Below are 15,490 nucleotides of genomic sequence, written 5' to 3'. Positions count from 1 at the left end.
TAACCAAATGGATTCACCAGATGCTTAAAAACCGACATCTCTACTCAACATTACGTCAAGCAGCGATTAGGAAATTAAGTGTCTGCGGATGCCCTCAAGGGGGAGTATTATCTCCACTTTTGTGGAATCTCGTTGCAGATACGCTATTGAGGTTACTCAATAATGGCGGTTTTCTTACCTATGGATTTGCCGACGACTATCTTACATTGATAGTGGGTTTGTGCATTACTACCTTATTCGACCTGATGCAAAATGCTCTTCAGGTAGTTGAAAGTTGGTGTCGCCAATATGGCCTTTCGGTCAATCCGAATAAAACATCTATTGTTCTTTTCACGGAAAAACGTAATCGTAATGGTATTCGTCCATTACATCTTTTTGGTTCTGAAATCAATGTAACAGATCAAGTAAAGTATGTGGGTCTAATTTTGGATTCAAAGCTTTCCTGGACTCCTAACATTGAGTTCAGAATCAAAAGGGCGTGTATGGCTTTCGGCCAATGCCGACGAACCTTTGGTAAAACTTGGGGTCTTAAACCCAAATATATCAAATGGATTTACACAACAGTTGTACGACCAATTTTGGCTTATGGATGTCTTGTGTGGTGGCAAAAGGGGGAAGTGAGGACAATTCAGTCTAAATTAGGCCATCTTCAAAGGATGTGCCTAATGGCAATGACTGGTGCGTTCTCTTCAACTCCCACGGCTGCTCTCGAAGTTCTCTTCGACGTGGCCCCACTACACATACATCTCAAACAAGAAGCATTTTCTTGTACTTACCGACTATGGGTTCTCGGTTTTATGGAAGAGAATCCTGTAAACCGCAGTTCTACACACACTTCGTTGTTACCGCTTATGGTTAATTGGGACAAAATTTTCCTTGCTCCAAGTGATCTCACACAAGTTAGTAGTTTTCCTTATAGGACATTTTCGACACAATTCCCCTCGCGGGATGAGTGGACATCTGGCTATTTGGAGAGAAGTATGTCGGACAGCATTGTTTGTTACACTGACGGCTCCCTCTTCGAAGGTAGAGCAGGTGCAGGCGTCTATTCGCGTGAGCTGAGATTGGAACAGTCACACTCACTGGGTACACACTGCACTGTCTTTCAAGCGGAAATATTTGCCATCATGTGTGGAGTGCAATCTGCACTGCAGCAACGCATTATGGGCAAAGTAATATACTTCTGTTCAGATAGTCAAGCAGCTATTAAAGCTCTCGCCTCGGCCAACTCAAGGTCGAAGTTAGTAATCGTATGTCGAACTAACATTGAGGAACTGAATTCAGTAAATACTTTACACCTTATATGGGTACCTGGCCATTCTTCCATAGCTGGAAACGAATTGGCTGATGAGTTAGCTCGTAATGGAGCATCGCATGACTTTATTGGTCCTGAGCCAGCTATTCCAATATCCAAGTGTTGGATGAAACTTTGATCAACTCTTGGGCTGTCACTCAGCACAAATGGCATTGGAGTAGTCTGGATTCATGTCATCAAACAAAATTGTACATCCGGGAGCCATCTCCGGTAGTAGCAAGCTATTTAGCTAATCTGTCTAAACAGAATTGCAGTGTCTTAGTCAAGGCTTTGACAGGTCACTGCCGACTGAACTATCACATGGTAAATATTCAACGCGTTGAATCATCTGTTTGTGATAGTTGTGAATCCGATTATGGAACTTCTTATCATCTAATATGTAACTGCCCAGTCTATGCACAATTGCGCTTCCAAATATTTGGTAAACACCTACTTAGTGAAATTGACTTCAGAAACCTGAACCTTCAGAGTATTTTGTTGTTCATAACCCGTTGTGGTAAGGAGCTATAAGCTCTTGTACGCTTATGCGTTGTATGCCCTCTTCAAGGGCCCTTTTCCAAACATTCCCTTTGTTCTCCCATCCACATTCCTTTCCTTTTGTTCACTTCCTTTTCCGTCAGGTGTGTGATGAAAAAGGCTGTGAAGGCGATGGCACAAATCTCCCAAATTGAGGTGAACGTGCCCCTGGAGCCGACGTTCTGATACCTGATGAGCTTCTGCTCAGGTTCTATAACAAAATGGTATGGCGTTTGCCATATCACGAAGTATGCCATGGAAGCAAAACACATTTGATTTAAACAACTTGAAGTGGAGCCTGAAAGTAGTAGAATAAGGCCGAGAAAACAGATTGATAAAATGTTTTCGCCATTCATAGATACAGCCCTGCAAAGCTCAAAAAGTGGTCTGAACATCACATTGCTGAGAAATTTTAAACAAATAAGTTAGAGCTGAAAAACTGCTTTTTTTAGAGTCGCCCTAAGTAAACCTGGGAAAATTACTCTAAATCAGTCAATTTAAGAGCTAGAGAAATATTTTTTGAGCAAAATTCTTGGAATCTGGCTAAACTACAACTTCGCGGCACATTGTATACCCGTGAGGTCGCATATTAGCAAAAAGAAACGACAAAATTGGTGATGTATTTCTTTGTTTCGTGATGATATGAATATATGTTAAGAAAGATTGAAAACGCAAGAACTCCCCTGTATAAAAAAGTCTAATTATCTTACCTTGCATTCGAAGTTCTATATCGTGCCTTATAATCCCGGTATCATTCCGCAGTACGCAGCTGTAGTTGCCGATATCCGTCTCCGATATCCGGTGAGTGTAGATGGTTTGGTTTGCTGCCTCCGGGTACACGATCAGCGACGATATATCACCACCCCACGGGTATGGTTGTCCATTTTTGAACCTGGAATGAGAAATCATTACGTATGGCGTTAATTATCGATCAAACATAATACAATGGTGAATTTCCAGGAGAATCTGGTTCACACGGTGACTCGAAAGCAAAAAAAAAATAGTTCATCGCCGATCAGGAGGGGCTTTACCTTGCGACTGGGCGCAACAACCGGCTACAGCTAGCACGTTCTGATGCCTACACCCGGAGATGAGTGGCTGTAAAAACACCCCGTCGCCGGCCGCCCTGAACCGAACCACTTTCCATCTGCGTTGCCAAACGTGCGTTAACAAACAGTGTGTGTAGCGGAAAGATCCAACAAGAGATTGCTTCATTTACACCATTTACACCTTTCGCGCAGCGCCCTGCGAGCGATGTTGGAGCAGAATGTGTGACGAGATAACCGACCGACATGTTTCCCCAATGTCTGAAACAGACATGTGTCATGACAGTGGAGATTCCTGTAACATCATTATGATTTTTAAAAAAGTGCTTCCACAGTTAGTAACGTATAGTGCCGTGATAGAATCATACAATGTGATTCTATCGTGGTACAACTGTTGAACAGCATGCATATACATACACTATACAGGGTGCGTGACGAATTTTTGCAGTAATTGAAATATTTAGCAAATTTACACTAGCTAGTCACTCTTGCCAGATCTGAATTTTGTTCTGCAATCCCATATGAAATTTCTTTTTATAATTTACTGCAAAAAATCGTCATGCATACTGTACATGAAATCACGATACAGAATTCACATGTCTGTCATAGATATATTGAACCTATGTTGGTCAAGCGGTGGGTATGGTGCAGCGCTAGTGCCGTCACCGTTTTACAAAATTGAACGCAATATTGAGCGAGCACCCTGGAGCGAGCAGTTAGGCTAATTGAATAGATTCTGAGAAGAATCACCCAACCAATCGGGCTGCGCGCGCTTCGTTTCTTCATAGCGGGTACTATTACGAAAGCGCCGTCACTACTGAATTAGCGCACAATACTCCGTCGTTTTACTGCGGGAGTTTTACGACAAAGTTTCCGCGAATATAATTGTTTAATGTGTAGTCATCCACTAAAATTGCTTTGGTCTTCGAAGGCATGCAAATTTGTGGAATAATGCGGAGGCTGTCAGTGCCTGTCAGCGACGTACATCTGCTAGAACAGTTGATTGCTCACCAAAATAAATAAATTAACTGAACAAATAGATGAGATTAGAAAGCAAAACATTGAAAGAAGCATAAAACGGCCGAATTGTTGCTTAACCCTTATGCGGCCAACAAAAAAAACACACGTGGATGGCCGACAGGGTACCCGTGTTCCACTAAATTGATATTCTCATAACTTCAACAATTTTCAACCGATTTGGATAATTTTGACAGTTTTGGAAACAGAAACTCATATACTTTTTGCCCATTGTCAAGGTTTACAGCTTATGCCCATGGTTATACAAGAAATCTTTGAAGTAAGGCTTAAGAGTCTACACGCGTAACCAAAGGCCATTCAACCAGTTTCAAATATGCTACAAGCTCTTTGCGCTTCTTAGAATTGAAGGTGTTCACAGTATATGCTTCGGGTAATGCAAAAATCCCTGAAATGAGGTCTTAGTCATCCGAGAAATCTCTGGAGTAAAGCCTAAAGATCTACTCGCGTAACCAAAGGCCTATTATGCAAATTCAAATACGGTACATGCTCTTTGTGGTACTTGGCATAGAATGCGTTCACAGTATATGTTCCGAGTCATCCAAGAAATCTCTGGAGTAAAGCCTTAAGGTCTACACTCATAACCATGGGTCTATGGACTTGTCTCAAAAGTGGTACACGCTTTTTGCGCATCTTGAAATCAAATGTGATCACTACATATGTTTTGCGCTATCGAAGAAATCTCTCGGATAAGTCCTCTGACGCCTTCATTGCATATGTTCATGGTCGTCCAAGAAAACCCTGGAAAAGGCCATCAGGTCTACACGCGTAACCAGAGATCTTTTAGATTGTTTCAAAACTGGTACATGCCCTTTGTGGTACATAGAATAGAACGCCTCTATTGCATATGTTCATGGTCCTCCAAGAAAACCCTGGAAAAGACCTTAAGATCTACACGCGTAACCAAAGATCTATCAGATTTTTTCAAAAGTGTTACATGCCCTTTGTGGTACATAGAATAGATTGCATCCATTGCATAGGTTCATGGTCATCCAAGAAAACCCTGGAATAGGCCTTTAAATCTGCATGGGTACCCAGAGATCTTTTGGCTTGTTTCAAAAGTGGTACATACCCTTTGTGGTACATAGAATAGAATACGTCCATTGCATATGTTTATGGTCTTCCAAGAAAATGTTAGAATAGGCTTCAGGATCTTCACACGTAACCAGATACCTTTCGGATTGTTTCAAAAGTGGCATATGCCCTTTGTGGTACATAGAATATACCGTTTTCATTGCACTTGAACAATCCTCAGGAACTTCACGCGTAACCAGAGCTCTTTCGGCCTATTTGAATAGTTATACATGCCTTTTATGGTACGTAGAATAGAATGCACCCATTTCAAATGTTCATGGTCATCCAAGAAAACCCTGGAGTAAGGCATTAGGATCTACACCAGAGCCTGTTTTAAATTTGGTACATGCCTTTGGGGTTCTAGATTAAAAAGCGTTCATGGCATATGCTAATGGTCATCCTAGAAATTTATGGAGTAAGACTTCTAGGCTTACACGAATATCTAGAGGGTCTTTAAAGTCACTCCTTACGGAATCCAAGTTTCAAAGTGCTCGCGTTTTCGGGGGCACACCACTCGATACGGAAGTAACGCACAACTGTCATTTTTATTATTTCACGCATGCTGCGAAGCAGCAAAGCTAAATCAACAAAAATGACAGTTGTGCGCCGCCTCCGTATCGATTGGTCTAGAGTGCGTTGCAGTTATCGAACGGCATTCGATAACTGAAAAGTAAACATTTTGCAGTTATCGAACGGCTACTGTACTAGGAATGCGTACATTCACTCAGATGAGGTTGACCCGATTTTGTCACTCCCAGATTTTGTCTACCCCTGATTTTGCCTAAACCTTCACTGCCTGTAGCTTATTATGAATCATTTATAAGTACCTGTTAATAAGTTTGTAAGTCTTTTCGACAAAAAAATACGGATTCCATTCACGTATTTTGCCTGTCTACGGAGCCCACGACAATGAAAATAACTACTTAAAATTCAAACATATACCAAGAAGGGGTCTCACAACTTGTTTATTTTCAAATAACTGCCTCCATTAAGGAGGTTGATCCATCGACCTTGACTCTATTTCATAGACTATCTAGAGCTCAAGACAACAACAAGAACTACTTGGAATACAAACATATACCAAGATGGGGTCACAAAACTTGTTTATTCTTCGATAACTGCCTCCATTACGGAGATTGATTTACAGGACTTCGGTGGGGTTTGATCCCACGAAACCAGTATGCTAGACAGGTGTTTTCCCTACGAAGCTACGAAGGACCTCCGTCGTCCTCCACAGCTTAGCGGGTACTGATGAAACCAAATTCACAGCACCGGGCATGTAGCCGAACTCTTGCAATACATTCTCAGAACTAACTCTCTAATATATGTTTTTGTACAATGCCAACCAAGTAGGATGAGTATTTAGTATTATCTGGCTCCTACACACTTGCTTCATCACCAACGGCGCTTGATGAAGTAGGGTTGGGTGAGATTGTGCCAGTTGGTCGTCAGATACCAACCCGACCACATAAGCGAAGAGGGATCGCCTTTCGAGTTCAGTACATTCACAGTTAATTGCCTATGTTCCGGGTATTGAGCCACCCGGAGTGGAAATTAATTACTATGTCTGAAACTCGATTATGCATATGTACAACATGTGATAGATTAAGTTCGGAAAAGGTATTGGAGGAAAACCGCTACCTTCCGTCCTTCTCAGTTGTTCTTCAATAACTGCATCCGTTACGGAGGTTGATACACCGACCTTGACTCTATGGAGTTCGTAGACTTCCTGGAACCCACGATAACAACAAGAACTACTTGGAATACAAACATATACCAAGAAAGGGTAACGCTACATGTTTATTCTTCGATAACTGCCTCCATTACGGAGATTGATCCGAAGACCTTGACAGTATGGAGTTCGTAGACTACCTGGAGCCCACGACAACAAGAACTGCTTGGAATACAAACATATACCAAGAAGGGGTCACAAAACTTGTTTATTCTTCAATAACTGCCTCCATTACGAAGATTGATCCACAGACCTTGACTCTATGAAGTACGTAGACTTCCTGGAACCAATAATAACAAGAACTACTTAGAATACAAACAAATACCATGAAGGCGTCACACAACTTGTTTATTCTTCTTTAACTGCCTCCGTTACCGAGGTCGATCCCCAGGCCTTGACTCTATGGAGTTCGTAGACTACCTGGAGTCCTCGACAACAACAAGAACTACTTGGAATACACACATATACCAAGAAGGGGTCACGCTACTTGTTTATTATTCGATAACTGCCTCCATTACGGAGATAGATCCGAAGATCTTGACTATATGGAGTTCGTAGACTACCTGGAACTCACGACAACAACAAGAACTACATGAAATACAAACATATACCAAGAAGGGGTCACACAACTTGTTTATTCTTCAATAACTGCCTCCATTACGAAGATTGATCCACAGACCTTGACTCTATGGAGTTCGTAGACTACCTGGAGTCCTCGACAACAACAAGAACTACTTGGAATACACACATATACCAAGAAGGGGTCACGCTACTTGTTTATTCTTCGATAACTGCCTCCATTACGGAGATAGATCCGAAGATCTTGACTATATGGAGTTCGTAGACTACCTGGAACTCACGACAACAACAAGAACTACATGAAATACAAACATATACCAAGAAGGGGTCACACAACTTGTTTATTCTTCAATAACTGCCTCGATTACGGAGATTGATCCACCGACCTTGACTCTATGGAGTTCGTAGACTACCTGGAGCCAACGACAACAACAAGAACTACTTGAAATACAAACATATATCAAGAAGGGGTCTCAAAACTTGTTTATTCTTCAAACGCTGTCTCCGTTACCGAGGTCGATCCCCAGGCCTTGACTCTATGGAGTTCGTAGACTACCTGGAGTCCTCGACAACAACAAGAACTACTTGGAATACACACATATACCAAGAAGGGGTCACGCAACTTGTTTATTCTTCGATAACTGCCTCCATTACGGAGATTGATCCGAAGATCTTAACTGTATGGAGTTTGTAGACAACCTGGAACTCACGACAACAACAATAACTACAAGAAACACAAACATATACCAAGAAGGGGTAACGCAACTTGTTTATTTTTTGATAAACGCCTCCAGTACGGAGATTTTTCCGAAGACCTTGACTGTATGGAGTTCGTAGACTACCTGGAACTCACAAAAACAACAAGGTCATTGGATGATTCGGAACATATACTGTGAAAGCATTATATGCTAAGCACCATAAAGAGCATGTACCGTTTTTTAATTTGCTCGATAGACCTTTGGTAACGATAGCAGACCATAAGATCTCATTCCAGGGATTTTTTGGATGACTGAGGTCTTACTCCAGGGGTTTTTGGAGAACCAGAATATATACTGTGAACACCGACTATTCTAAGAAGCGCAATGAGCATGTAATATATTTGAAACTGGTTGATAGTCCTTCGGTTACGTGTGTAGACTCTTAAGCCTTACTTCAAAGATTTCTTGGATAACCATGGACAAAAACTGTAAACCTTGACAATGGGCAAAAAGTATATGAGTTTCTGTTTCTAAAACTGTCAAAATTATCAAAATCGGTTGAAAATTGTTAAAGTTATGAAAATATCAATTTAGTGGAACACGGGTACCCTGTCGGCCATCCACGTGGTAAAAAAATCAGATGCCCCTCCCCACGTCCCTCCTCACTGTATCAACGTGATTTTCTCACAGATGCTACATTTTATGGAGTTCTTAGATGTCACCGAGTTTCAACTTTCAGCTATAAAAATTCATTGAAATATCACCACTTGAATTTGAAAAAGGAACACGGGTACCCCGTCGGCCGCATAAGGGTTAATTATACGTTTACCTTAAATCAGTTACACGATTTTAACGTTATCAAACCTATTCTTGTTAATAAAAGTGTAGTAAAATAATATGCATTTGACAAACGGCTAATCGAATTCTTCGACAATTGGAAACGGATTGGGTTCAGTGTACTCAAGCTGTGGTAGCGTAGTAACACAATTCTGTCGATCACTATTCTGCCACCTATCACTTTTCTACAACATGTATATAAAACACCTTTTTTTTGCAAATGTGCAGCTCGAACGAGAACCAAAAACGCCAATTATTGGCCTCTTCCAATGTCGGGACCATCCTATGATGGACAGCCCATATGGGTTGGGAAGCCATTCAAAAGTGTCTGCATCGGTGAACGGGCGACGGCCGTTCTTCGCCGGGCGGCAATGATGCAGTTTAGCCGGTGTACAACATTATCGGATTACAATGTGTCGCCTTCACCGACTGTGGGTTGTGGATTTTCATGGAATAGCACGGTTGCAAAACTGACGAAGCAAAACGAAAAGGATCAATTTTGTCATCGGAATTAAACACATCAAAGGGACAAATAACTAATAATACAATAGAATTGGGTATGCATATGGGGATGACAAGAGACAAGGGTTGAACAGGAGACAAATATTGTCAATAATTTAGGTGTTTGCTTGATTTTTTTTCTCTGCATACGGTGGTACTCAAATCACGACGCGCCGTTTTCTCCTGCGTGTGATGACGGTCGGCATAACGTTCAGCTCGGCCATGGATCAATCCGGAGGCCGAATCATTTTATGTTATATTGCCAGATTAAGTTTCATTCTCACACTTTGATCAGCGTCCTCATCATCGTCAAGTGTCAGTTGTGGTCAATTCGATGGAAAGCGGGTGTTGTACATTTTGTCCATAGCGAAAAGCTTTTTGTGTCTCGTTATGCTTCACCGATGTGAAATACCGTGACTTCAGGTGATGTGGTCGACATTTTAAAAATAAACTTAACAGTTAATTAGCGTTTAGGTATTTTCCGTTTGACTATTTCCTCACGAATGACTACCACCACCGACGGAAACCAGGGAGACGACTCCTGTGACCTAAGACTATTGTCTGAGTCACACAGCGCTTCAGAGGGTTACATCGATCAAAATACTTGGCATCGTATAGTATAATTGGGATGTCTAATTGGATGAAGAATCGAGCTTTTTGCTCATTTCGAATTCTAACAGTTATCTGCTAGAACTAGTCAAGTTGTAGATATGTATGTATATAGATTAAAGGATGGACACGGTATGAAAGCTCATTTCCAGCGATTGCCAGAACATGAGAAATATATGGAAAGATACTCGTGTGTAGAGTGCTGAACAATGGGGTATCGTCCGACCCTATCCGGGTCGTAGCTGGTGTGAGGCAAGGATGTATTCTATCACCGTTACTGTTCCTCATCGTAATCGACAAGATTCTGGAAGGTGCGATTGACCGTGAACTGTTATGGCAGCCTATAACCATGGAGCACCTAAACGACTTTGAATAAGCTGATGGCGTTGCAATTCTCGCTCAACGGCGCTCTGATATGCAGAGTAAGCTCGACTTTGTCGAGCGCTCCTCTTCGGCAGGCTTAGTCATCAACGTCAACAAAACCAAATCGTTGGATGTAAACACGGTGACTCCTTCAAGTTTCATAGCAGCCGGGCAACCAGTGGAGAATGTTGGAAGCTTCCAATATCTTTGTAGCCTAATGGCGTTACACGGTGGTACCAAGATCGACATAGGCGCACGGATCAAGAAAGCAAGGGCTGCCTTTGCGAGTTTGAGAAATATCTGAAAAAAACAGGCAGATAAGTAAACGCACCAAAATACGAATTTTCAACTCTAACGTGAAACCTTTGCTGTTATATGCTAGCGAAACATGGTGTGTATCAGTGGAGAACACTCAACGGCGGCAGGTGTTTATCAACAGACGCCTGCGGTATATAATTCGGGCCTGGTGGCCTCACAACTGGATCTCAAACAACGAGCTCCATCGTCGTTGCCACCAGAGGCCAATAGCAACAGAAATTCGGGATCGGAAGTGGGGCTGGGTCGACCACACTCTATGTAGGGGCGGGAACGAAATCTGTAAACAAGCAACAGACTGGAACCCAGCAGGACATTGCAGCAGAGGCAGACCCAGAGGCTCATGGCGGCGAAGCCTCAATTAAGAAATAAAAGAAGTCGACCGAAATCTATCCTGGCAACAGGTTAAAGCGATAGCTGGACATCGCTCAGGATGGAGGTCTTTCAAGTCGGCCCTTTGCACCACCGGAGGTGTACAGGATCCATAACTCTAACTAAAAATACAAAGTAGGAGGATGGAACGGGCCTGTGATTCAACCCATGACCTCCTGCGTGTGAGGCAGAAGTGGTAGCCATGTGACCACCGAGCACGTTTAACGCCTTTAAGCGTTTAAGGAAATCATCGACAATGCTCGCTGCTTGCTCCATAGATATAGCACAGCACATAGCATTGGTAAGACTGTTTTTTATTATGTTCTAATGATCTCAACAATTTTTATGGTTTGTGCTTAACGTAAGAACGACACGACACTCATAAGAAACGCGACGCGAGACAAGACATTACACCGGTTTCGGGTGCGATGTCATCCATCATTAGGACAATGTCAAACCCATTGTCCTGATGATGGGTGACATCGCACCCGAAACCGGTCAACAGATAAGGTAAATTTTAACTTGTTGACAATTGTAAGAACTATAAGTGTTATGTTTTGTCTCGCGTCGTGTTTCTTATGAGTGTTCCAATGATCACTGGCGGAGACAGAGTTCTGGACATTAACATTAAAACTACAGAGTGGGAAGATTTATAATCTGTGTTTATTCCCCACAGTCCATCGAACAATACGCCGAAGTCAAGCAATTAGTCTACAAGAAGATTTAAAAGACAGTGTAGCTCCTAGGACAAGCACAAGTTTCAGACAACGCGAAAAGATGTTTCAGCAAGATTAACACCATCACATGGAGCAAAAGAAAAGTTGAAACTATATAACATGATTTCTCAGAGTTATTTAACCAAAAGATCTTCATAATCTTCTTCTTCTCTCGCAACATCTAGATCAACACGTAATTCGAAGAGTTAACTTGAACCATACTTTTGAAATCATTTATTAAATGCATTATGTTTGTAAACGAAAACAGACCAATACTCCATGATGTGTTAAATTTAAGATCATATTTGACTACGTATAATTATGTTGCCGTTTTAACCAATAAACAATATGGAATTCACTTTACTAAAAAAACCCTATTATTTAATCATACAATGAGGGAAAATATACAAAAAAAAACAATGAATTCGATTACCCTGCCAGGTCCATTTGTAAATCCAGAGCCTGTACTAAGTTGCGCACATCATTGGAACATTTAAAAACTTTTTTCATTAATGTTATATGCGGTTCTATATCTGAGTGTGTGTTTTCTTTTGCTTCGGACAGCAGAACGATCGCGCGATCCGCCGAAATATTGTGTTCTGCTTTGTGCGGCCGGTAATAAAGCTAATCAGTTTATTGTGTGTTTTTTTTTTGCTTCGGACAGCAGAACGATCGCGCGATCCGCCGGAATATTGTGTTCTGCATTGTGCGGCCGGTAATAAAGCTAATCAGTTCAGTGTGTGTTTCCTCTTGCTTCGGACAGCAGAACGATCGCGCGATCCGCCGAAATATTGTGTTCTGCATTGTGCGGCCGGTAATAAAGCTAATCAGTTCAGTGTGTGTTTTCTCTTGCTTCGGACAGCAGAACGATCGCGCGATCCGCCGGAATATTGTGTTCTGCATTGCGCGGCCGGTAATAGAGCTAATCAGTTTAGTGTGCGTTTTCTCTTGCTTCGGACAGCAGAGCGATCGCGCGATCCGCCGAAATATTGTGTTCTGCATTGCGCGGCCGGTAATAAAGCTAATCAGTTTATTGTGTGTTTTCTTTTGCTTCGGACAGCAGAACGATCGCGCGATCCGTCGAAATATTGTGTTCTGCTTTGTGCGGCCGGTAATAAAGCTAATCAGTTCAGTGTGTGTTTCATCTTGCTTCGGACAGCAGAACGATCGCGCGATCCGCCGGAATATTGTGTTATGCATTGCGCGGCCGGTAATAAAGCTAATCAGTTTAGTGTGTGTTTTCTCTAGTGATTTGAGCAAGTATGTACAGTGCGTGGTGGTATGTGTTTTGGTCGTCACTAGGGATCCTATAATGAGAGATATGCGAAAGCGGCCATTGTAAGCCAATCGAGCATTGAGAACTGTCAAAACGTGAGCCAAATGAACGTTGTTATTGTTGCAGATTGAGACAAGGTTGAGAGGTATTGAGATAGATTTTAAGAAAAGTTTCATCGAATAAACAGTTTGTTTTACTTTCGCGAGTAGAAGTAGTCTAGTTTATGTATCGTGTTTCGCCTATTTGTATTGTACTTTTATTTTAGTGATAATGCTTATTTAAACACTGTTAGTGGACAGACAAACATATTCCAAATTGTTATCAAATGCAAAGTCGTATATAAGCTTCAACATGTTGCGCTGCGGCAAGGGCTGGAAGCGTTTGCTAACAAAAGTAACAGCGTTGCTAAATCGTCTGGAAAAGTATTTGCATATCTCTCATTATAGGATCCCTAGTCGTCACGAAATAGTTCTGTATTGATTTTACGATTGATCGTATTTCGAATAGCAAGCAAAACTGTCGCGTGATCCGAGATATTTGGTTTTGATCTGTACGGTTCGCGTTTTTATTTGTATTTCATATAATCCCCTCCCTTAGATCGCATCACTTACCAAAGTGAATCCAGATAAAATATTCTATGCAACTAACACAATACCACATCCCGTGACAATCGTGGAGATGCAGAGGTGTTCTCGGTCTCTAGTAGCAACGAGAGTCGAACTAACAATCCTTCCTTTCCTATATGACCGTAAGGACGTGGCCGGCGCCGTTATTGGCTTAAAATACGTGAGCTTCTGAAACGTGTACATTGAGAATGGATAGCATATCCCATGCTCCATTCACATGGTTCTCTGTGCAATTTCACAAGTTCCAGTCAATCACGGAGTAGCAACTACGAATTGTACGGTCATAATGCTCATGCTCATGCTCATGCTCATGTTATATGCGGTTCTATATCTGGAGAGCAAGTAGCAAGAAGGCGTGTTTATCAGTCAAAAGAGGCTATTTGGAGACAACGATGTTAGTATAACAAACACAGCGGCACATCCACGTTCCGAGTCGTGGGTAGGACAAATAGGTAATACTGATTTGGGCACATGTTCTGATATTAACATTAGCACTAGACGATTCGTACAAATTCGTATGTGTTACAAGCTTAAAGAGTTGCAACATTTCAAACTGCTCATAGATAATGATTTAGGACTTATCACTATTACTTAGATGGAAGCAAGGTTCTCTCCTACAGTCGATATCTGTTCTGGCAACGTTCTTGCGAATGCTGGAGAAGAAAGGATTGTTTGTTGGACACCTACTTAAGGAAGGCGCAGAGAACTATACGACTGCTCATAGGTGCATCTGGAGGTTTTGGAATTGTTCATGTGGATGTAAATTGGATGACAATAGTAATCATTTTGGTAGAACGTGAACAGTAACATAATCAATTCTAAAAATAATCAGGATTTGAGAAAATCTTTGTGAACAGAATACTCACATAATTTGGGAAAATTTCTTCAATTTTCTGCACAAATATTGGTTTTCCAAGATTGTTTATGGTTCTCCAAGAAGCAAGACATACACCTTGGAATTCTTATGATTATCGGATAGCTTTACAAGGTTTCAGCAGCAATCTCGGATCACAGAAAGTTTTATTAATCTTCAATGGTTTCAATCAATTATTATTAAATGTTAAATGGTTTCAATCAATTATTTCTAAATTTTATGTCAGAAATGGTCATGGACCTGGTGATGCCAAGAAATCAAATGTTTGTCAAATAATTTTTTTGGGAGCTCTGAATCTTTTACGGACCAGATTTCAAGCGGGCTTTGGCATGTTTGTGGTTCCTCAGATTTCAATAAATCTTTTGAGGTTTCTAAAAAAAAATCCGTTGGTTTCCAATAACTTCTAAACAAACTTAAATAATCGCATTAGCAGTTTTCAACCATTTTTTTTCACCTCGGGCAAACCAAGGATATTTTTGGTCATTCGGGGTCGATCATATAGTAATTTGCCAATGACTCATTACTCTCATTTGTAGTATGGTACACTTGTAATGCGGAAGTTTTACTGCAACTTTGCCCAATGCTTGTGTAATGAAAAATTGAATGAATTATTGAGCCCAAATTACTAAATGATGGAAACATCATTGTTTTAGACATCTTTGAGTATCGGTATTATTGGTATTAAGAACTTGAAGTCCATTAGAACAATTAGGATAATTCGTCAAATTTTGAAAGGCTATTTTTTGCCTATTGTTTAACGCACGTGCATTTCTAATGGACATTCAAAGCTAGAAGGTGACAGCTCTATTGCAACTCCTGTAGCTAATTTCAAGTACGCATGCATTCCGAAGCCATAATCGAGTTATTGGCAAAAGCATTGCCCTTGCTAACAATCGATCACCTTAGCTTGCACAAACATGCGCTTATCTTTAGCACATTTATGCACTATGCACTGTACACAACATACTATACATTCGTCTCAACCGCTGTTACTGCTCCGGCTCTA

General features: G+C 41.3%; 1 protein-coding gene across 4 annotated transcripts in view; it reads right to left on the bottom strand.

Moving 5' to 3' along the window:
* The window catches only part of LOC134227592 (fibroblast growth factor receptor 3-like), a 144,463-nt gene that overhangs the window by 13,676 nt on the left and 115,297 nt on the right, over positions 1-15,490 (bottom strand). For all 4 annotated transcript variants that reach the window (XM_062709182.1, XM_062709181.1, XM_062709185.1 and 1 more), the window contains one exon: positions 2,542-2,723. In XM_062709182.1, coding sequence (XP_062565166.1) covers positions 2,542-2,723 — 182 coding nt within the window. The remainder of the gene's footprint in view (positions 1-2,541; positions 2,724-15,490) is intronic.

The sequence above is a fragment of the Armigeres subalbatus genome, chromosome 3, assembly GCF_024139115.2.
Source record: "Armigeres subalbatus isolate Guangzhou_Male chromosome 3, GZ_Asu_2, whole genome shotgun sequence".
Taxonomy (NCBI): domain Eukaryota; kingdom Metazoa; phylum Arthropoda; class Insecta; order Diptera; family Culicidae; genus Armigeres; species Armigeres subalbatus.
This window is presented reverse-complemented; position numbering and strand designations above follow the sequence as displayed.